This window comes from Narcine bancroftii, chromosome 7 (assembly GCF_036971445.1).
Source record: "Narcine bancroftii isolate sNarBan1 chromosome 7, sNarBan1.hap1, whole genome shotgun sequence".
NCBI classification, from domain to species: Eukaryota; Metazoa; Chordata; class Chondrichthyes; order Torpediniformes; family Narcinidae; genus Narcine; species Narcine bancroftii.
In genome coordinates this window covers 192,281,108-192,306,134 of record NC_091475.1, presented here as the reverse complement: position 1 = coordinate 192,306,134, position 25,027 = coordinate 192,281,108, and the positions used below count along the sequence as shown (strand labels likewise).

The window sequence follows — 25,027 nt, the reverse complement described above, 5'->3', positions numbered from 1 at the left end:
TCTATCCTTCCAGAAATAAATGCAAGTGCTTTGTTGGAAATTTTGGCTGCATTGTAAACTGTTTACTTTAATATTTGTTCATTTCTCCTGTGTTCTGATTTTTTTTCTTTAATTTATACTGGGTTATGTATGAATATTGACATTTTTATGATCTTCAACAAGGGACTCTTTTTTAAAAAAGAAGCCATGGAAGGTAGTTTATAAGGTAATTATTGTTATAATTACAGTAAAACCCTTGGTATCTGGCACCTGTAGGGATTGAACAATGCAGGATAAGTGAATTTCCTGGTCGCTTTAGATTGCATTTTGCATGGATTGGCGAACTAAATGCTAAGGGGTGCCAATTTTAAACTTACATATTTTTTACCTATTTATTTTCTGTGATCTTTTTGCCGATTGCTTGAATTCTAGATACCGAGGATTTTACTATATAGGGTAGAGTTATATATTCAATTCACATGTAAGTAATTTGTTTTACTGGCAGAATTACCCATAAGCACCTTTCAACTCCATTTAGGTCAGTTTCAGGGAACTTCATTTCTGCAATATTTCATCAATTATAGATCTAGTACAAGAGCCTTGGTTCAGTTGGGTGTTGCATGTGTTTGCATTCTAGAGCCTTTTGTTAAGCCTTGTGCATATGTTTGCATGCATTCTAGAATCTTTTGTTAACCTTTATGGTCGGCATGGTCAGTGTAGCAGTTAGCGCAACACTGTTATAGTCCCAGCAGTTGGGACCGGGGTTCGAAATTCATGCTGTCTGTAAGGAGTTTGTATGTTCTCCCCAAGTCTGCATGGTTTTCCTCCGGGTGCTCCAGTTTCCTCCCACCTTTATAAATGTCAATTGCAGCATGGGGCAAAAATAGCCTGTTACCATGCTGTATTTCTAAATTTAATTTTTAAAAATTTAAATATTTAATATGTTTTACCTGCTAACTCACAGCTTAATGCTTTATTTCTGATATTCTCAGCTAAAAAAACTTTGTGTTTTTCATACCTCAATTACTTTGAAATATGGTTTCAAGAGAAAATAAATTAGCATTTCAAATGCTAGTTTCCTATAAATATATTGAAGACTAATTATAGGACAATTTATAAATCACTGGTTTATGTGCTACTTCCATTTATAAACATCTATAGGGCTGATGCCCACCAGACCAACATTTGATTTGAATTCAAATTGGGGTTTGTCACACTTGAAAGGTTTATTGAAGATCCTTATGCCAATCTATTATAGGTAAAGACAGGCTGGTATTTTTGGCAAAGATCTGAATCTGCTTTTATGTTTGGGTACAAAAGCAGAAAACAAATGTATTTTGTTCTTTGTGAAACCAATCCTTTTATACTGTGGGAATGTGATCATTTAAAAGGGACACTTCAATTTTAGATTATAATTGTATGGAAGTGGATAAATTGTGTATTTTTGTGTGAAATTTACATTATTTCTCATCCTCTAGTATTTCTTTCCGAAGCAAACTATAGTGCAATTTCATTTTTAACATTAAACGGGTATTGGAGTTAATGAACGTTACAAACCAAGTGTTGATTAATGGGATTAGTATAAATGAATACTTAATGGTTGGCATGGATACAGGGTGGATGCTGAAGAGCCTGTTTCTTTGTTTCTTCACTGCATGACTGACCTTGAAAATGGTGATGGACAGCTACTGGAATTGCTGCCATCTGCTTGCTGTCGATAAATCCTGGTACTTTGATCTGACTGTTGTAACTACAATGAGGTCTTACTGCTGTCCTCTGCACAGTTATCCCCATGCCCAGAGAGTGTTTATTGAATCACAGTATGGATTTTGTTTATCCAGAAGCGCAATTGACGTCTTGATTACACAACAGTGCCAAATTGAGGCTTTTTTGATCTTGCCAAAGCCTATTGATGTACAATCAGGATGGGGAACAACCTTCACAAATTCAATTGCCACAGAAATTTTTACCATACTGGTGTGCAAACTGAGACATTACCCAGTGAATTTACATTAGAATCATTCTAAGTGAAGACTAGTGTCAAACTCTCAAACTCCAAAGTTGCTTAAAGTTTAGTAGTTGAGTTGCAGTACGAATTGGAATTTATTATTGTGAACATGTCACGAAATTCATTGTTTTATGGCAGCATCACAGTGTAGACATTTCTTTAAAACCATCTGACAAAATAAATAAAAATAGTGCAAGAAAAAGACAAAGTAAGATGGTGTCTGTGGTTCATAGTTCATTCATAAATAAGAAGCTGTCCTTATGCCACTGAGTGGTAGCGGAGTGAAGAGGGCATGGCCTGGGTGATGGGGGTCTTTGAGGTTAGAGGCTGCTTTCTTGCACAGTGCCTCTTGTAGATGTCCTGGATGGAATGAAGAGTGGTGCCGGTGATGTTACACGCCGAGTTAACAATCCTCTGGAGATTTTCCTTGTCCTGAGTGTTGGCACCTCCTTACCAGGACAGTGATGCAACCGGCCAGAATGCAGATGCTGCTTGTGCTTCTTTATAATGAGAAGCCTAGCTCCAGGCCATCCTTGATACATTTGGTCAAGAGAAGATGAGCTTTGCACTCAGCAACTGCAAGACAAAGATCCTGTACCATCCGAGGAGACTATGATGCAGGAGGGGGATGTTCTGCTTTGTGGTGAAATTCACTATCCCCTTTGGTGTGCAAGCGCAGGCTTTGGTTGATTGAGAAAAAGATCAAGTTTCCAAATGAAGCACTCAACTCATGGTCATAGTGATCCTACATGCTTCCTAGACCTGGATTACGCATAGCAGGCATCTTAAGGTACTGAAAAAAAATCCATTATTTTTGTCTCTGCAAAATCGTCTAAGTTCACTAGGGATAAATGAACCAACGGTAATATCCAACATACTAATTTTTTTTAGGTCGTGTGAAGAAAATCCCATGAGGTTTACATGCCCAGCACCACAACTTCTGAAACCGAAGTAAAATGAGAGTTTGCGGCAAATGTGGTTAAAGTAAAAACACAATGCTGGAGAAACTTAGCTGGTCAAACGTGACGGCCCTTATCTGGATGAAAGCCTCTGGCCAAACCGTTGGTTATAAATCTTTATCTTTGCTATACAAAGTACACTGTTGGACCAACTGAATTTCTCCAAATTGTGTTTTTACTTCTTTGTCATGGGAACAGATTAGCAGGCAGACAGGGCAAACATTTCAAGGCTGTTTTCATAAGATTTTCTTGGAAAAATACAATATTCCCACTCTTTTGCCCCAACCATACAAAGTTAGAGATAAAGCACTGGGGAACGTATTGAGAGCCAGGAATACACAATGGACTTCTGTAAATAATGGAAGGAGTGGCTCATTTTGCAAAATAACAAATTTCTGCCTGGTAGGCAGCTGCCCAATCCATTTTTGGAAGAATCTGTGGTTCCCACTAATGCCTCAGCAAGCAACTAAGAAACCATGGGTAACTAGTCTGTAGCATAACTCTTCCAATTTTAGCTTAAGTCATGAGATGTGTATGACAATATCTGTCCAGGGTCAATTGAGATAGCTGTCTTGTCTAAATCCAATGTCATAGCTGAGTTGTCCATCCAGTTCTATTCTTTCAGTTTATGGCAATGATTCTGTACAGCTGAAAAGTTTATAAGGTCTTTTCAGAGAGCATTTAATAGGCGGCCACATTGTCCAGTTGAAGCCTTGTATGGTGGTAGGTAATGTGTGCCTTCAAACTATCCAATACCAACAATAATAATGTCAATTCATGTTAACACGGCAAAACTTTTCTAAAGAGCTTCAAATAGGTATTATCCAACAAAGAAAAAAGGTGCTGAGGTTCAGAGGAGGATTTTGGATAGCGGACTAAAGGCTTGGTAAAGTAGTAATTTCTGAGCAACACCACAAAGGATTTGAGAAAGGGAGTTGAAAAGATAACAGGACCTTAGCAATTAAAGGTACAGCATCTGTTAGAGGAATGATTAAATTTTGGGATGAACAAAAGACAAGGAATACTATGGCATAGACATCTTGAGAGATGTAGAGTTGGTGAGAGGGGAAAGGTGAAAGTGGAACTCCACGAAACAGAAGAATTGCAGGAGATGGCTATGTTGACCACAGTAAGGTGGAAGTTGGATTCCCTGACAAGGGACGATGTTTCAGATGCCCTGGAATGGAAAATCCCATTGTTGAGAGTCAATGAGGAACTGGGAGAAAGAGTGGGAAGAGATGTAGTTGGGTAGCTGTGACATCAGTGAATTTGTAGTAAATGCGAGTAGATAGCTTTTCTCCTAAGAAGGGTCAGAAATTGTCCAAGTAAATTGACAGTGTAGTGGAAGTTAGTGATAAAGTTTATAAAATTTACAAGTTCTACATGAGTGCAGGAAGCAGTGCCAATACAGAGGATTTGTCATAGACCATAAGATGTAAGAGCAGAATTTATCCATTTGGCCCATCAAGTCTGCTCTACTGAGTACCTTTTCCGTAATACCATGCATTCCTATCTTATTTAGCAGCCTCGCATGTGGCACCTGTTCAAAGGGCTTCTGAAAATCCAAGATCCTCTGGTTAAGATCTTGCCTGAAAGAAATTATGCTGATTCCAGCCTATTTTATCAGAGTTAAACAAGAAAATCTACAGATGCTGATGTTTAGTGCAATACACAAAAACACTGGAGAAACTCGGCAGATTACGTAGCATCAATAGAAATTAAAAAGCAATTAATGGTTGTTGAGAATCCCTCATGCCTGAAACGTTGATCACCTTGTGATCTGACGAGTTTTTCTGGCACTTTTGTTATTGGCCTATTTTATCCTGTGTTTTCAAGTACCCCAAAACCTGATTCTCAATAATGCACTCTAGAATCTGAAGTTGGTGTAACCGGCCTATAACTTTCTGTCTTTTTTCCTCTCTCTTTTTTAAGAGTGGCTGACATTTGCAATTTTGCAGTTCTTTGGAACCATTCCTAAGTCTAGCAATTCTTGAAAAATCACAATAATGTTTTCATAATCTCTTTAGCTATGCCTTTCAAAACCCTGGAGTGAAGTTCATCCGGTCCAGGTAACTTGTTCACTTTCAGTCCTTTGGCTTTCCAAGCACCTTTTCCTTGGTTTGAGTGACTGCACTCGCTTTTGATCTGTCGGACAGGCATTTGGAGATTTTTCTTCATTATGACGAGAACTCTTCTGTTATCAGCAATGGAGGTCTTCCTTGGAATACCAGTCCCTTTGCAATTACCGAGTTCACCAGTACACTCTTTCTTCTTAATGATGTTCCAAACTATTGATTTTGGCAATCCTAAGGTTTGGGCGATGTCTCTTACTGTTTTATTCTTGTTTTTCAGCCTTATAATGGCTTATTTGACTTGTATTGGCACAACTTTGGTCTTCACGTTAAAAAATGGCAACTGTAGATAGCAAAGGTGAACAAAAGCTTAGTGGCAGGCCCAGCTCTCTTATACCTGCACCAATGAAGCAATTAAACATCCTTGAGTACTCACAAACACCTGTGCAGCCAAATGTCCCAAACATGGTACCCTGGAACCAAAATGTATACAGATAACCTTGAATAAAATTGTGGAGCACGGGCAAATAAAGGAAAAAAAAGTGTCTTTGTTTCATATTATGGAGATCACCAGATTGACTTTGAATAATTTTGTTAATCTTATGAAGGTGTGAATTAAATGTGATTTGTGTAATAGTGTTTTACTGAATAATGCTGTACTTAATCACTGGCCTCTCTCAACTCAGCTGATTTCGGTGTGGTCATTGGATACAAAAATAAGAACAAATTTGTGTTTATTGTGCATTATTGGTTGGTGTTTACTTTTTAAAAGTTGTGATAGTTTTTTTTTAATGTCACGACTAACTATCTGATAACTTTTTTTGAAGGATGTCCCTTGACAAACGAAACTGGAGTTAAACCAAGTTGTTATGTATCATATTCTGCGTCAAACAGACCCATTCCTGTAAGAACTCCACTGATAGAAAATACATACAGTCCTATTTGGGAACATCAGCAGCAAACAAGGTAAGAATTAAATAAATTAAATAACCACATCAACCTTTATTCAGGAATTGAGTCAGCACCCTAATGAACTGCAAAAAACCTGAAGATAAAATTGATTACCCTCAGAATGAAGCCTGGTTCCAGCCATACCAAGGAACAACCTGTCATGTTTCTCTTTGCAATTTTATTTTTAGAATCATCTGAGGATCTATCCACTATCCTCTGTCATATTACTCAACAATATGCTATCACTTAACATAGTATTGCTCCAAGTTGTGCAGCTATCTCAGAGCTCCAGCTACCTAGGTACAGTCCTGACCTCTGGTGCCATCTACATGGAGATTCCATCCTTTCCCTTGAGTGCACGAGTTTCCCCAATTTGCTCCCACACAACAAAGAATTGCTGCTTGTTAGGTTAATTAGCTACTTTAAATTATCTCTGGCATGGGAGTCTGATGTGAAGAATGTGGAATGGGCATGAGAGAGAATAAATTACAGAGAAGCGAATGTTGGAATAGGATTGCTGAGAGTCTGCATTGACTTGATGAGCTGTATGGCTTCCTTTGCAAGTTTATTGTCACATGTACCAAGGTACAAAGAGAAAGTACATTTTAGGAGTAGTCCACCTTGTTAACTACTACAAAGTATACCAGGAAAAAAACAAAAATAAAAATGCTGGAGGAACTCAGCAGGTCATACAGCATTCCACCACCCACCGTCTATATGAGTGGTTCTCAACCTTTTTCTTTCCACTCACATCCCACATTAAGTATTCCTTGTGCCATTGGTTCTCTGTGATTAATAAGGGATTGATTAAGATGGTATGTGGGTGGAAAGGCAAAGTTTGAAAGCCATTGTTTTAATCAAACCTAATCGACTCGTTATGTTCACAGTTTCATAACTCCAAAGGAAATGGGCCAATGACAATTTTTTTCAAGCAAAATATTTCAGTAACAAATTGGGTCTAAAGCAGTGATTCTCAACCTTCCCTTCCCATTCCCAATCACATACCACCTTAAGCAATCCCTTATTAATCACAGAGCACTAATGGCATAGGCATTACTTAAAGTGGTATGTAAGTGGAAAGAGAAAGGTTGAGAACCACTGGTCTACATGATCTACCAGGATCATTGTTTGAAGAGAACTCATAAAATCATTGAGGACCCCTATCATCCACACGCATCATCTTCCGGCTACTCACGTAGGGAAAGAAATACAGGAGTATCTGTGCCAGAACTACCATGCTGAGAGAACAACTTCTTCCCATGGGCAGTGAGACTGATGAACTGCTCATACAAACCCTCCGAGATGCTATTAACAATATTTGATATATCTATATAGATATAGATATATATTTATATAAATTTATATATATATATATATATATATATATATATATATACTACATAAGTAACATTTGTACATATCTGAATGTGTATTTGTATCTTTCAGTATATTGGTTGTTTTTCTGAGCCACATCTATGCTGACAATACTTAGCTCTAGTTCCTCACTCTCTTCGGTCATTCCACCACTTTCCCTAATTTGGCAGGCAGTTCAGGTAATATTTTCATGTAAATTTTGGTAAGAGCGGTTTTCAACAGCTATCGCAAATTTTTTGTGCTAGCCATTTCAATCCTTGGTTATTTTCAGAAATATAACCCTATTTGGTCTATTTCTATACTCGTTTTCATCTTGGTAGCATTTTCTATTTTCCATTTCCATTCTGATATGTCTCTCATTCTTGTTTATGCTTTTTTGCCTACGGAAGAGGGAGTGGCATGGGAATGGGGCAGAGAATTGAAATGGGTGGCCCATTCTTCAAACAACATGCCTTCCCTTACTACTATCAACTTGGCCCTCACCTGCATATCCTCCAATACCTGCACACCTGCCCCACCACCAGACACCTCATCCCCTCTCTTCCTTTCAGTGGGCCCGCCTCCTCCGTGACTCTCTTGTCCACTCCTCCCTTCCCACCAATCACCCACTTGGTACCTACCCCTATGATCATTAGAAATGTTACACATCTCCTCCCGCACCACACTTTGGGGCCCCAAATTGTCCTTCCAAGTGAAGAAACACTTGTGAATCTGCAGGAGTCATCTACAGTATCATATGCGACATCTGGTGTTCCTAGGTGGTCCGATCTCAGAAGCTCAACAGGCTCAGGACTGGTCAGTACTTGGAGGGGAGACCGCCTGGGAACACCAGGTGCTGTGATTTTCTGTGTGCGGCGCTGGACAAAGTGGTGCCCTCTCTGTCTGCCCTACGGTAGACAAAAGTTAAAGAATTTCATGTATGTCACATTCTAAATGTAGTATTACAGGACAATAATGGAACCTTTACCTTTAACTGGTGCTCCCATTTTGGCTTTCTCAATGTTGGAGAGACTGGACACACTGCAAGATCGCTTCGTTGAGCCCCTTCACTCTGTCCACCGCAATAATGGGGATCTCCCTGTGGCACCCCATTTCAATTCCTCACACCATTCCCTTGGCAACACTCTGTCTATAGTCTAAAATGCTGCCGTATTGAGACCACATGCAATTTGGAGGAAAAACATCTCTTTTTCCATCTGGGCACCCTTCATTCAGAGGGTATTAATATTGACCTCTAGTTTCCTTCAGTGTCCCCACATATCTGGAGGACAGAGGTCACCCCACAGATTCCCCTCTAAATCACTTCCCCTTTACTCTGAATCTTTTTCATCCATGTGGGCTGTTTCAATGCAACATAACTCTTTGTGCACATCCTTCCTATGGTGTGATGAGAACGGTACACAATATACCAAGACCTGTCTAACCAATGTAATGTAGAACTGCAGCTCTTGTGCTCAGTGATTCAATCTATGAAGTTGCTTGTACACGTGGCTTCTTCACTATTTATTACCTCCATTGATGTTGCCATTTTCAGGTTTATTTCACATCAACACTCTTTCTGGTCCTGCCTATTGAATCTACGTGTCCTTCTAAAATTTACTTTCATATATGTTTATAACCTACTTGCATTTAAAATGTATCCTTAACCATATAACCATATAATTGTTTATGCCGTGGAAACAGGCCATGTTGGCCCTTCAAGTCCACGCCAATTCACTTGAACAATGCAACAGATTCACTTCTTCCTGTAAAGTGGAAAATCTTAATGAAGTTAATTCTCAGAAATTGTTAGTTCCAGCAGGATTCGGAGTCTGCAATCGAACCTTTAACCCGAATTTTCTCTTTTAGAATGTCAATGAGACTTTAAAGCAATTCCTTCATATTCTGCAAGTATGCAAGTAAAATTAACAATCCTCCATGCTCCTGAAATAAAAATGGAAAATGGATAGCAGGTCAGGCAACATCAGTGGAGAGAGAAAAATAGAATTAATGTTTCAGTTATAGACCCTTTATCAGAATTAGGAAAAAGAAAACAAGCTAAGTTGGTGTGAAGTTGGGGCAAGAATAGGAGATGGATGGGATTTTAATTATGTTTATTTTGTGTTGGCTTGTTTTACAGATCTGGGAAGCTTGTTGGTTGAAAGCCACATTTTATGTGCTAATGTTTCTCTAAGCATTTTGGAATGCTTTACCTCATTAAAGCCACCAAATGAATACATATACACTGCTCTCCACAATGTTTGGGACAAAGACACTCTTCCTTTATTTGTCCCTGTGCTCCGTAGTTTTAAATTTGTAATCAAACAATTCACATGCGATTAAAGTGATTCTAAATAGATAATGTGAAGGTAGAGGTCACCTATAGAAGTTTGATTTTTTTTTTGCTTCAGAGATATGCTTGTACTGTTTCAATCTATAGTGTTCTCTTCAATGAGAAATTTCACATGTTGTTTGCCTTGTTGACTTCCAGAGCAAAGGAAGCTGCTTCAATTCAAAAACTAAAAGAACATCAAGATAAGTCCTTAAATGTAAAAGGAGTGTGAATTTGAAAACAAGTAGATCCCACAGAAGATGCATTTTGTTCTTCACATGGATTTTGTTTCTCTAATTGCAGGCTGCCTAATGAGTTGTTGTTGGATCCACAGCAAACGCTAGTTTTCAAAGTGTGGCTTAAAGCAGGTAAATGCTAAATAGATATGTTTTTTTAAATCTAATTTGGCTGTTGGTCCAACTGAATACCTTTCTAAAGAGACTCTTTCTAAAGAGATGGTTACTGAGAAAATGATGCAAGATAGAAACTAAGCTAAAAATCAATAGTAGACCATGTTGCTTTGAGGTATTTAACCAGTTATTGAAGTGCATCGAAGGCAAGAATGTTTGTCAAATGCTGCTTAATAGTGAATTCAATTGGTGGATCCAGTATGTGCACATGCTGGGGGAAAGAATCTGGTAATAAAAAGATCAAAGGGTGAAAATAAAAATAGTTCAATAAAAGTAATTTTTTAAAAACTCATCAAAATATGAGAAGAAACAATGCTCTTTGAAAAAAAAAGGTCTTGGTAAGAGGACACAGGAGAAAGTACAGTTTCTATCATGTTAAGTCAAGTGATCCCCATAAGAGTTGAACTGGAGTGGTGCAGATGACTTGTCTTGGTTCTGGGGAGAAAAAAAAACAATCTCTCCTAATCATTGACTCAATGGAAATTGCAGCAAAAAATATTTTATTTGCACTATCGAGTTCAAATTGGCCAGCTGATGGAGAAAAGATGGAAAGGGGGTGGGGAACTGGTGTTGAACACCTTCGCTGTGTCTGCTGCAACAGTAAGGACCTCCCAGTTTCCTCCCACTTCATCCCACATTGACATGTCTGTAAATGGCCTTGTATTACCAGGTTGAGGCCACATATAAATTGGAGAAACAACACCTGGTATTTTATCTTGGCTGTCCAACAAACATTGACCTTCAATTTAAAGTAATCCCCCCCTCCCCTGTTTACCCCTCCTTTCTTTCTTTCCCCACCCCATCACTTTCCCTCATGCTTCTGACTCCTTTCTTTCTCTTTTCTATCTGTCACCCATGCCTTCCACCCTCCAGCTCCCCACCCCTTTTCCTTGTTTTCTGTCAGAGGACATCTTTCTCAGCCCTCTGTCCACTTCCCCTATCACTTCAGCTTTTGTGGCTTCTTCTCCCTCCCACCTGTATCTACCTATCACCTACAAGTCTCTGATACTTTCTCCTCTTCTGCCTTCCACACCCACAACTACCCGACACCAACTCCTTATTCAGGGTAATGATTCAATTCTGGCAATCTGATGAAGAGCTGTGGCTCAAAATATCAAGTGCCTGTTGCTTTCCATGGATGCTGTACAAGCTGCTGAGATCCTTCAGTGCTTTCGTGTATGACTCATTCTTCAGCATCTGCAGACTCCTTGCTTACGTCCTATAAAGTGTAAAAAGCATTTGATTATTCTGTTTTAAAAACTGAGACAATTTTTCATGATCTCATTGCATATTTTCAACCTGCAAAGTGGTTTTTTTTTCTGTGTTCCAGATATTGACCGGGTTATAGGGTTTGCATCTGTGGATCTTTCTCCTTTATTATCTGGATTTTTGTCTATTTGTGGCTGGTACAACATCACTGACTTTAGTGGTCAGTGCCAAGGACAACTTAAAGTGGCAATTACTCCTTTGGAGAATATACGTGACTTGAGAGAGAAGAGATGGACCCAACCACACAAACAGCCTGCAAGTATTGCAAATACTTTTTTAGTGATAATTAGAAAAAGATAAATTGCCTGGATGCTGAAGCTACAAAGAGACATAGGTTAATATACACCTTCACTTTTCATATAATTTCCATTGCATGAATTGGTAATATAACACTGTTGCATACTGGTAGGTGATTCCAACAGTTTCCAGTTGGAAACTGTTGTTTCCAATGCGTAGAGTTCTTGATGTATTTGTATAGGATGTGATAAAGTTAAGCTAACCATAGACTGCATAGAGAACTTGAGACCTTACAAGTAAGGAAAGTGTGTACATTTATAGATGTTCTGATGAAAATCTGTGGAAATCTCAACACAGTAAGTCAATGCTGTACTTTTGGAATGTCATTATTGTGATAAATACAGGGAAACGATGCAAATTTTGATGTTGCAAATATCCACAATTATTGATGAGTATTAGTGATATTGGTTGATGGATATATTTCTGGCAGGGTCTGGAAGAAATCTTCTGCACCTCTTAAAAATTATACAGTGGACTCTTCTATATTCTCCTTTTCCAACAGACATCAATTCCAACAGTACTTCTCAGTACTGAAATGAAATGTCTACATTGATTATTCTCAAATGTTGCAATTATGATTTGAATCTTTATGACTCTGAAGCCAGATGTTTCCCTTTGAGCCATGGTTGACACCAAAATTATTCTTGCTGCATTGCTAAGGAAACTGGTATTTCATGGCTGCTCATATAAATTTGATACAATTTATTACCTTCCCATAATCTTCTCCGTCCCAAAGAAGGCAACCTCAACCTAGCTAATTGTTTTTCATCGATAAATTTCTCAAGATTCGTTGCATCCTCGTACTATGCAGTGACCAGTACTCTGGTGTGCTCTGTCAGTTGCAACATGATCTCCTCTGCTCATGCACTGCAAATGCTGGAGGAACTCGGCAGGTCAGGTAGCATCCATGGAAGTTGATAAACAGTCATCATTTTAGGCTATAACCCTTCACAGGAATAGAAAGATAGAGGGCAGAAGCCTGAGTAAAGGGGAAGAGGCAGAAGAGAAGTATGGCTGGCAGTTGATAGATGAATAGAGGTGAGAGAGGGCAGCAATGCAAGAATCAAAGTGGCTGGACACTTGGAAATCCTGGCTATTGCAGTGGAAAGATAAAGGTGCTCCAGCATTTTCTGTGTTGCTTTTAGTTTTTCATCATCTGCATTCTTTCTAGTTTGCCTCCTGTGGCCATATCTTCTGTGCCATAGACAATAAAGAAAAGAATGCTGTATGAACTTCAGTGCTCTTCTATTCCTCTACAAGGTTTGGTTTCCTATCCTTTGTTTTGGATTTTCTCCTCTTATTTTCTTCTTCAAATGCATTATCTCACAGTTCTCTGGATTGAATCCCATTTGTCATGTTTCTGTCCATCTAACCACTTTCTATGGTTGAACATAAACAGTAGAGCAGAGTAACAGGCCCTTTAGTCCATGATGTCTGTGTCAACCAGGAAGCCAATTTAAACTAACCCTATATGCCTGCCTGTTCATGTACTTGTCTAAATACCTCCTATTCGTTGTTTTTGTAATTGCCTCCACCTCTTCTCTCAGCTTTATTTGCTTCCACCTCCTCTGTGTGTAAAGTTTTAAAATAATTGCCTCATAACTCTCCTTTAAGCTTCCCCATCTTACTTTAAATGTATGTTTTCTCGTATTTAATATTTCCACACTGAGAAAAAGGCACAAACTTAACTAATAGCTGGAGAAACTCAGCCTGTCTTGCAGTGTCCATAGGAGGTAAAGATATATTACCAACATTTCTGGTTTGAGCCCTTCTTCAACATACCTGTTTAAGCAAAAAGAAGGCATGCCGAGTTCCTCCAGCATTTTTTTGTTTTAACTACAATTACAGCATCTGCAGACCTTTGTGTTTAACTGCAAACTTCTCAGTGCCTCTCAGAATTATGTGCACAGACCACCCTTCAGCCTCCAATGTTTGCCAACTTCTTGCAACTATAACCCGCTAATCCAGCCAACATCCTGGTGAATTTCTTTTACACTCTTTCCAAAGCCTCAAAATCCTTTGTCTAATGAAGTGACCAACTTTGCTCCCAATACCCCTAATGTGTCCTAACGAAAATTTTAAATACCTACAATGTGAATTCACTGCACCCACCAATGTTTGTAAGTATGTTGTGTGTATTCTGTAGGTTTTTTCCTCTGTACAAAATGTATACATATTAAAGTATACATTAAATTTTTTTCTACCAATTAGTCATCTGTATTTAAAACATCTTTAACTAGTGAGGTAGGAAATTAAATTTGACATTGGTTTTGTGGAGAAACCAGGGAATGGTAGTAGATAATTGCCTCTCTGATTAAAATCCTGTAACAATTGATGTGCCTCAGAGAATAGTGCTGTCAATTTTTTGTCAGCATATAGGTTAACAATCTAGATGATAGTGTGGTAAATTGGATCAGCAAATTTACAGAAGAGTGGAGGAATAGTGGATAGTGAGGGCAGCTTGCAAAACTTGCAGTGGGATCTGGACCAAGTGGAAAATTGCAAAATGGCAGATGGAATAATGCAGACATTAGGAGGATGAAACAGAATAGGACTTGTACAGTAAATAAGGATACAGTACATAAGGATCTAGGAATAAAAGTACACAATTCCTTGAAAGTGGGGTTGCAAGTAGATAGGTTCATAAAGTGAGCTTTTTGCACATTGGTGTTCATAAATCAAAATATTGAGTTGGAGTGTTATATTGAATTCATAAAAAGCATTGGTGAGACCAAATGTTGAGTATTGTGTGTAGTTTTGATCACCTACTTACAGAAAAGATTCTAATAAGATTGAAAGAATATAGAGAAAATTTAGAAAATTTTGACGAGCTTGAAGAGCTGAGTTCTAGGGAAAGGTTGAATAGATTAGGACTTTATTCCCTGGAGTGCAGAATACTGAGGGGAGATTTGATAGAAATGGACAAAATAATGATGGGTATCAATAAAGTAAATGCAAGGAAGCTTTTTCCACTGGGGTCTGCACCCCCAACCCCCGGGCTGGTGCCAGACTATTTTGCACCTTAGGCCAGGCTGAGCGCGGTGGGGGGTTTTTGATGTGCACCATACAGGAGGCTCTCAACCAGTGCATCGGTCAGGTGGAGGTCAGAGGCGACGGGGTGACCCGAGAACTCTGCCAAAACGGTGGCCAGAGTTGGCTGCTCGGAACCAGTGGCCAAGCGAGGCAGAAGGCTGGACATGAAGTGCAGAGATGCTGGAGGAGCGGGCAGTCGGGAAGGTGGAGCTGAGCACCAGCAGCTTTCAGGCGCCCCACAAGCTTGTCAGACCGGCCCTCAGGCACACCCTGGCAGAGCAGCGCCATCTGTTTATTCCCCCCCCCCCCGCTCCTCATTTAACTCTTGACATGGCAGCAGGGGTGCAGTGCTGCTGAGCCCGGAGCTTGCAGAGTGCCACACCGGATCATGGCTCAATGCGGAAGCAATGGTCGACTTCCTTACCCATAATCCCCCATGCGCCAGAGTGGTTCCAACTGTGTGGGGGGATTATGGGTAAGGAAGACGGCCATTGTGCCTGCATTGATCCATCTGCCGCCTGCTCTTTCTCACCAGGTGCTGGGGGCCGAGAGTCACCTTTCTACCGAAGGTAAGAGAGGATGCCCAAGAGGACAGGGACAACAAGATTGAAACCAGAGAATTTATTACAGGAAATTAATTTTACTTGTGTGTAAAAGTGCCAGTTTTTGGAGGTTGTCGGTTTTCTGTATCTAAATGGGGAGAAAATTCAAAATCCGGAGATACAAAGGGATTTGGGAGTCCTCGTACAGGATGTCCTAAAGATTATCCTCCAGGTTAAACCAGCAGTGAAGAAAGTGAATGTTGGTGTTCAATTTCTGGAGAAAATAGCATGTAAGAGCAGGGATGTAATGATGTCACTCTATAGGGTACTGGTGAGACCTCACTTGGAGTACTGTATACAGTTTTGGGTGCCTTATTTGAAAAGGATGTGCAAGCATTAGAGGGGGTTCAGAGAAGATTTACTAGAATGATGCCAGGAATGAAAGGATTAGCATATGAGGAACACTTGCTGGCTCTTGGACTATACTCTGAGTACAGAAGGATGGGGGAGAAGGGACCTGAAATGCCTGGACAGAGTAGATGTGACAAAGTTGTTTCTCATGGTAGGAAAATCTAGGAATAGAGGCCAATTTTAGGATAAAAGAGCATCAATTTTTTTTTTAAATGCGGAGCAATTTATTTAGCCAGAGGGTCATGAGTCTGTGGAACTTGTTGCCACAGACTGTAGTGGAAATGAGGTCTTGGGTGTAATTAAGTCAGAAATTGACAGGTATTTGATTAGCCAGGGCATTAAGGGTTAAGGCTGGGGAGTGAGGCTAAATGATAACGATCAGCTCATTATTAAATGGCAGAGCAGACTCTAGAGGCTACTTCTGCTCTTATATCTTGTGATTCCGAGACAGTCACAGCTTTGTTATAACCAGGCAGCGAGTGGTGGGAGTCTGGAACAAGCTGCCAGCTGAATTGGTAAATGCAGGCTCAATTTTGACATTTAAGAAAAATTTGACAAGTGCACGGAGAGGAGATGTAAGAGGGGATTATGGATCAGGTGCAGGTCAGTGGGATGAGGCATAAAAATAGTTTGGTACAGACTAGAAGGGCCGAATAGCCTGTTTCTGTGCTGTAGTGTTCTATGAATAGGATAGAAGATAGTAGGTGTATGGAGGGCTAGGTCTGGGCACAGGTCGATGGGACTCGGCAGAATAAATAGTTTGACGTGGACTAGATGGCTGAAATGCCTGTTTCTAAGTAGCCTGTGGCATTCTATCAACCAGACTAATGCAAAATTACTGTTTACAGTAATGGTAGTGAACACATAATGAGAGAATATAAAGTTATAATTGTATCATTGTAACTGCAAGAAACAAAAGAAGCATTTAATCTTACAGTATTTATTATAATTTTAACATTACAGGCACCTACAGTGGAATCATTGAGTTATGAGAGCAGTGCCAAGTACAACTCATTCCCTAGTCACATTTCCAAATATTCAGAACAATTCATCAGTACATCTTGGAATCTTGATACTTTGCCAGCCAGTTACAGGTGCGCAATAACTCAAAATAATTTTACAATTAAAGAAAATGAAATAATTAATCTGAAAGTCATTCACACTTAACAACAACTACAAAATGTTGATGTGATTGGTTAAAGGAATTAAACAAACCTAATTTCACAATATACAATTTTCACTGTTGATGAAGATGTAGATAAAGACAATAAAGATATTGTCTTCTTTATGGACTGAAGGTTAACATAAGGTAGTCAATATATATCTAATAAGCTTTCAGCTAATCAATAAATATATTATTTTGTATGTTGCCAAATTTTTAGGTAACTACTATTTTTGCAAGTGCAATCTTTTCAATGTTACTGAACACTGAGGCCTAGCTTACTTGCACTGAAGGACATGCACAAGTGAAGCCATTCAGAGGGACTATTACCCTCAGTAATTTATTGATGCTGTTAATAAGTATATGCAGGTTCATCCAATAACATTTCAAATGCTCACATTTCCCACCAAACAAGTGTCATGTTTGAAGGTATTTTCATACCTGATTATATTGTTGGTCATCTAAAGCCCTCAGCTCCCAAGGATTTTGCTAAATTGGCTCTTTTTTTTGTCATTTGGCCACCCTTAGCTTAACTGAAGCATGTATTGCATGTGATGCTTCATTTTTATTCATTTTTGTAAGAGGAATGTTGAATGAGAGTTGATCTGCTTTTGTCCTTTTTTTGGTTTTTCATAAATTTGTCCCTTTATCTTTGTTTTTTTTTAAACTTTATTTAAAATAAGACCACTTCACAAACATATTACAATATCTCAAACTTAATCCAAATACATGTGGTATTTTGTGAAAAGAAAAAAGAGTAAAGAAATACCAAAAAAAGAAAAACCTCCTATAATCCCCCCCACCCCACCCCCTACAAACTAGAAAAGAAAAAGAAGAGGGACAAGAAAACCACAACAGGAGTACTTCAATTTCCGATATCTTTAAATATATAAATATTTATAGAGACCTAAATATTTATAGAAACCTATAAAAGAAAGGGAATGTTCGAGATTCATTTAAATTTTAATACCAACAATTTGTAAATATGAGCTCCATATTTTCCAAAATGTATGATATTTAGCTCTTGAATTTATAAGTAATTTTTCTCAAGTGGAAGTTATCTTTGTTATTAATGTAACCTCAAATTCATTGAGTTGAAATAAAATTAAATTTCAAATTTTTTTTATTTGATCACTGTGCAAATTATGTTTGAAATGCCCTTTCCACATTGAAACAGGTCAATAGACACAGGAGTTCAAGTCTCACGACATGGGGAACACATGGAAAATGTTCGAAGGTTCCACCAGTCCTTACAGCATGTGGACTGCAGCATGCAAAGTGCTGGAAACATAGAACCACTGCCACAAACTTCACGGAGTTCACTTTTCAGTGCTCTAAGGTAACACAGTTTATTACCTCATGTATATTACATGTACAAATGATATGCATAATATATTTGTATTTATTTAGAGTGCAATTATGCTATGTTTTTAGTAGTGTTATGGGCCCAGAGGACCCCAAAACCCAACAGCAATAGAAGTGACAAATGGTTACTTAAACAAAAGTTGCTTTTAATTTTCTTTAAACATAAAAACAGGATCAAACTTTAACTTATTTTACTATTAACTTAACCTCCTTCTATTTCTAAGCGCACATGTATATAATCTGTATGTGTTCAGGAAAGTTCTTTGATTCGCAGTCCAATCTCACTTCTCATTCCTCCAAGTTCACCGGTATCAGGCAATTCTTACACTGGGCGCAGAATTTAATATTTATGAATTTTCACCAGGCTCTAGAGAAAAGGTAAATGGTTACCGCTCAGGAAGGTTCTTGTTGGTTTCAGAGAGATATTTGTTGCTCGTTGGGCACACACAAACTGAATTCATACGATCAGTACTTCAGTGTCTTACCGAAGAAACTTTCCCCATCAGGGTTTTCCAAATGATGGTATTATTTCTGGCACTTAAAGGAAAGGCATGAAAATGAAAGGCACGAAAATGAAATGCAATTAATGCTTCATATTGCCAAGTTCATCCTTCAACGTTCATTTCTTCATGCGCAGAAAAGGTGTCATTCAGGATAATCCTGTGATTACCCTTTTATGCCTGAAGTTAAACTTTGAATCCCTTAGTTAAAACAAGCAGAGTGGGCTAGAAATTCTTGACATGAGAATTGATCTCATTATGTTTTGGGATAAAATATCATGAGATTGGAAGAATAATTATACAATTTGGAGTGCTCATCTGATGCAATTGTAGGTCTAACTTGTGTGTTTTACCAAAAGAAACAGCTCCAGTATGGAAAGGATTCTTTATTTGTACTCCATTTGAAAGACAAATATTAAATTGGAAAATGATTGGGCACTATTACCGTTTGGAAAAATTGTGAGCCTTCATTACTTTGTTTTTCTTGCTTCAGTTAAGTGAAAAGTAACCTTAAAAAAAAAGGGGTAATCTGGGCATGGATTCAAATCCTATGCTGTCTGTAAGGAGTTTGTACATTCTCCCTGTGTCTTCATGGGCTTTCTCCACGGTCTCTGGTTTCTTACCACCCTTCAAAACGTACCAGGGTGTAGGTTAATGAGGTGTAAATTGGGTGGCACGGACTCGTAGGGCCAAATTGGCCTGTTACAGTACTGGATGTCTAAATTTTTTTTTAAAACATTCTCTTTGTTGTGTTAAATTGAAACACAAGGAGAAGCATTTGTGAATAATGTGCCCCCAGTAAAATCAATTAAGTGGACAAAATTTAATTATATTACTTTAGATTACATGAATTACATTTGAGTTTTATCCCTACTTTTATGTGTAGGAGGAATCTCAGTGAACTGGATGATATTCAAAAATATTTCAGTCAGAAGCTGGCTACAACTCCATTTTCTCACATGACTAATTTAACCCCACAACAAAGAATAGTCGTTGCTAACATGAATTTTCACCATGGTTCATCAAAAAGTCTTGATAATAAACAGTATCTTTTGGAAAATTCAAATAAACAGTTTCATGAAAATTTTAGTGTCATCAGTGGTGAGTAAAAAGAGGTTTCTATTGTTTATTATTTGCTTCTTTAATACTTGTCAACTGATTTCACAGATTTTGAGTTTTAATCAACTTCAAGTTTCCGTATGAAAATCCAAATGTAATCATTTGTTTTAATGTTTTATTAACTAAAAAGTGAATATCTTTAAAAAATACAAAAATTATAAATAAGATATCCTTATTGGCTTATTTCATTTGACCTCTGACTGTTAAACTTTATTACATTGCAAAAGGTAACAAAGCTAGACAATGAGAGTTCACAAACAACAACATTGACTAATTGGCAGGCAGCAGAGAGTTGGAATACAGAGATCGTATTCTAGTAGGCTGCCAGTTGCTTGTGGTGTTCCACGGGGGTCAATGTTGAGGCTGTTTCTTTTTATTTGTATATTAACGATTTGGATTATGGATTGAATGGCTTTGTGGCCAAGTTTGCAGACAATATGAAAGTAGGTGGAGCAGCAGGTTCTGTTGAGGAAACAGGAAGGACTTAGATTAGGAGAATGGACAGAGAAATGGCAAATGAAATATAATGTCAGAAAGTGTATGGGTCATGCACTTTGGTAGAAAAAATAAACAGGCAGACTATTTTCTAAATGGGAAGAAAATTGAAAATACCCAGATGCAAAGGTACCTGGGAGGCCACGTACAGGATAGCTTGAAGGTAAACGTGGGTGTCCAATCAGTGAAGAAGAAATCAAATACAACTCTGGCATTCATTTCAAGAGGATAGGCTCTTCATTTAAGAAAGGATGTGCTGATGTTGCAAAGAGTTCAGAGAAAGTTCACAAAGATGATCCGGGAATGAAAGGGTGAAGAGCATTTGATACCTGTTGGCCTGTACTCATTAGATTTTAGGAGAATGAGGGGGGATCTCATTGAAAGGCATGGACAGAGTAGATGTAGAAAGGTTGTTTCCCATGGTGTTAGATTCTAGGACAAGAGGGTACAACTTCAGAATTGAAGTGCATCTACTTCAGTCGATATACATATGAATTTCTTCAGCTAGTGGGTAGTAAATATGTGGAATTTATTGCCTCAGGCAGTTGTGGAAGCCAGTTTATTGGATGTATTCAAGGCAGAGATTGATAGGTTCTTGATTATTAGCCCAGGCTTCAAAAGGTTATGGGAGAAACTGGTGGACAGTGGAGCTGAGTGGGAAATTGGATCAGCTCATGATTAAATGGCAAAGCAGTCTTGATGGACTGAATAGCCTTTTTCTGCCTCTGACTTATGGTCTTAACAGGACTTGGACATTGAAACACCAGTAACAAAGCGCACCAACAAAATGTACTTTTTAACTTATTGAAAAATGTGCATGTATGAAGAGTTTTTCAGTCATGGAGTCATGCCCAACAAGCCCATGCTGACCAAAATATCATACCTACATTTGTTCCACCTGTCTGCATTTGGCCCATATACCTCTAAACCCATCATATCCATTTATCTGTCATTTTCTTTCTTAAACATTGCTATAATACTTGCTTCAGCCACCACCTCCAGCAGCCCATTCCAGATACCCTTCAGATTCCTTTTCTTCTCCCACCCACCTCACTTTAAGTCTTATGACCTCCATTTACTGATTTTCCCTACTTTGGGCAAAAGACTCACTGTATTCACCCAATCTATTCCTCTCGTGATTTTATATACCTCTGATATCACCCCTCAGCCTGTTGCGCCCCAAGGAATAAAGCCCTACCAACTAAACCTCTGCCAATAGCTCAACCCCCAAGTCCAAGCAACAAGGAAATCTTTGAACCCTCTCCAGCTTGACATAATTTTTCTTATAGCACAGTGACCAAAACTGAGCACAATACTCCAAATAGGGCTTCACCAATGTCTTGTACAACTGCAATATAACCTCCCAACTTCTATACTCTAACTGATGAAGGCCAAATGTGCCAAAAGCCTTTTTAACCATCCTATCTACCTGTGACATCACTTCAAGTGCCATGTACCTGTACTCCTAGCTCACTCTGCTCTACAACACTCCCCCATCCCTACTATTTATTGTGCAAGTCATACCCACATTAGACCTCCTAAAATGCAGTACCTCACATTTCTCTGTATTAAATTCCATCAACCATTCCTTTGTCCACCTGCCAACTGATCAAGATCCTGCTGCAATCTTTGGCAACAGTCTTTATTATCTACAATATCACTTTATGGTCATCCCCAAAGTCGCTGATCATGCCATGTATGTTTTCATCTCAATTGTTGATAAACAACAATGGGTGCAGCACTAAACCCTGTAGTGCACTAGGTACAGGGCTTCAGTCCAATTAAGGTATCTTTCACCATCACCCTTGCAGACAGTAGTGGCTTATGAACCAAAAATCAAGTATTGGCAATTTAATTTTGAGATGCAGCATGGAAACAGCCCCTTCCAGCCCACAAACCCAATATACCCATGTGGCCAAATAATAATGGTAAGCACATAATAGTATGTCAATAATAATTATTCAATAAATACTTAATGACAAGAAAAAAATATTAATAGAATTATTTCCCTTTTCATGCCCTTCGTTAAATTTCACAATTTAGCAGGTCTGCCGGAAAATGAAGTTGATGTTCATTATCCAATCCAGTCACCTCAGGATGTTAAAGATGGTACTGAGGAAAGAGCTGAAAAAGCACCACAACAATCAGAAAATGAAAGATTCAGAGACTTAATTATTCCACAGTCAACAGACAGAGAGAATATAAACCCCTCTCTTCCTCATTTTTGCACACCAGGAAATTCAGAGTTGGGACAGACAAAATATAATGAATTCTTGGAGAAAGACAACATATCTTACAAGAATAATGAATTCACTGTAGAAGCTGAACACCAACAGAATGATTATTTGAGTAATGTGTGTAGTGAGGAAGAATATGAAGAAGATGTGATCCAACCTAAAACCTTAAATGACGTGACTGTTATGACTGACAGAACTAGCCCTTGGTCAAGTATTTTGTCAGATTTTGAGGAAGATGATAAACATAAATGTGAAACTAAAAGAGACATGCTGGAGCCAATAAGAATTGGAAGTGAGCCGAATGAAGAAGAGGCAGTTTCTATTAACATTCATGATGAGTTGTTTGCTGAGATACTACAAAATGAACAATGCAAGTCACCTCGTACTGTCACATCTAACGAGTCCCCTCAAACAGAGAACTCTTCAAATAGTGGAATAGAGCTTAACATGTTAAACAGTAATTTAATTCTCCAAAGTGAATATAGCTCAGATATGAAGTTACAAGAAAGACAGTTTCCAGATGATCTGGATATATTTGACTCAAACCACGATGAACAAGAAAATGTCGACTTTACAGACAATAACATTTTCTCCAGCAGAACATTGTCACCAATAGATAAGGAAGAAACTGACCTCAGATTAAAAAATATTCATGAAGATTATCACTGTGAAAATAGAACAAAAGAACTAGGAAATAAAGGAAACCAGGGGTGCTACGAAGAATGCAACAGTGAAGACCCACAGTTCTTTAAAGCTGGTGGAGAATGTGGTCCAAGGAAGTCAGAGGAAACTACTGAAACAGATCTTGAAGAAGAAAATCTTTTAGACAAACTGTATCCTTTGCATATCTAATATTACATTTAACACTAGCTTTTATTCAAATATACATTGATTCCTGATGTATTCCAATGAAAGCCTACTCTTCTGCAATTTATACTTATCAAAAGAAGCACTGCCTGAAGTTTTTTTGTATTGTTAAATCTTTGCTAATTAAGTTTTGTGATAGCAATTTCTTTGCTAATGAGTGATTTCTAGGAAACAGCTCATTGGACAACTGAAATCCTTGATATATTACACATTGAGAATGTAGCCATTTTATTTTTTGTAAATATTAGTGATAATATACTGCAATATGAATTAATATTATAGCAAGAGAATGCTATTCCGACGATGCCAATTCTACACCATTACAGCCTCATTCAACTTTAAATTTCCTGAAATTATTTATTGTCAATTAATCAATAGATTCTGCTATGGTCCTGGAGGACTGGAAAATTACAAATGTCACCCCACTATTCAATAAAGGAGGGAGGCAGCAGAAAGGAAATTATAGATCGGTCATTGTTGGAAGATGTTGAAGTTGATTGTAAATGATGAGGTTACGGAGTACTTGGAGGCACATGACAGGATAGGGCAAAGCCAGGATGGTTTCGTTAAGGGAAAATGTTGCTTGACAATCCTGTTGGAATTCTTTGGCAAATGACAAGCAAGCTAGATAGGGGAATACAGTGGATATTGTGTATTTGGATTTTCAGAAGGCCTTTGACAAGGTGCTGCCCATGAGTTTACTTGGCCCATGATATAACAGAAAGTGTACTAGCGTGGGTAGAGCATTGGCTGATTGCCAGGAAGCAGAGTTGGAATACAGGGATAATATTCTGGTTGGCTGCCAATTGCTAGTGCTGTTCCACAGGGGTCAGTGTTGAGGCCACTTCTTCTCACTTTGTCTATCATTGATTTAAATGATGGAATGAATGGCTTTGTGGCCAAGTACACAGATGGTATGAAGGTAGATGGAGGTCACGTCGAGAAAACAGGGAGCTGCAGAAGGACTTACACAGATTAGGAGAATGAGCAGAAAAGTGGCAAATGAAAAACAAATTTTAGAAAAATGTACAGTCATGCACTTTGATAAAATAATTAAACAGGCAGACTTTTTTTTAAAAGGGGAGAAAATTGAACATTTCCAGATGTAAAGGGACCTGAGAGTCCTCGTGCAGGATAGCCTGAAGGTAAACTTGAGCGCTGATTCGGTGGTGAAGAAGGCAAATGCCATGCTGGAATTCATTTCATAAGATTACAATGCAAGAGTAGGAATGTGATATTGAGACTTTATAAAACACTGGTTAGTCCTTGGAATATTTTAACCAGTTTTAGCCTCCTTATTTAAGAAATGGTGTACTGACATTGAAGAGGGTTCAAAGGAGGTTCACAGGATTGATTCCAGGAATGAAAGGATTATCATATGGGGAAGGCTTTTGGCCTTTACTCATTGGAATTTAGGAGAATGAGGGGATCTCATTGAAACATATCAAATGTTGAAAGGCATGGATAGACTATATGTAGAAAGGTTGTTTCCCATAGAGGTAGAGTCTAGGACAAGAGGGAACAACTTCAGGATTTAATTCAGTTTTTATTTCTTCCACAGTGTCTACAGATTTTTGTGATTTTCTTCAAGATTGAAGGTTGTCCACTTCGAAAAGCGATGGGGAGGAATTTCTTTTGTCTAAGGGTGGTGAATCTGTGGAATTTG

At 38.4% G+C, this 25,027-nt stretch overlaps 1 protein-coding gene across 7 annotated transcripts in view; it reads left to right on the top strand.

The window, feature by feature from the left end:
- The window catches only part of c2cd3 (C2 domain containing 3 centriole elongation regulator), a 187,502-nt gene that overhangs the window by 130,677 nt on the left and 31,798 nt on the right, over window positions 1–25,027 (top strand). For 6 of the 7 annotated variants that reach the window (XM_069891824.1, XM_069891820.1, XM_069891822.1 and 3 more), the window contains 7 exons: window positions 5,846–5,984; window positions 9,958–10,022; window positions 11,395–11,586; window positions 16,578–16,710; window positions 17,956–18,117; window positions 19,530–19,744; window positions 22,301–23,327. In XM_069891824.1, coding sequence (XP_069747925.1) covers window positions 5,846–5,984; window positions 9,958–10,022; window positions 11,395–11,586; window positions 16,578–16,710; window positions 17,956–18,117; window positions 19,530–19,744; window positions 22,301–23,327 — 1,933 coding nt within the window. The remainder of the gene's footprint in view (window positions 1–5,845; window positions 5,985–9,957; window positions 10,023–11,394; window positions 11,587–16,577; window positions 16,711–17,955; window positions 18,118–19,529; window positions 19,745–22,300; window positions 23,328–25,027) is intronic. The other variant, XM_069891821.1, reaches the window with a different exon arrangement.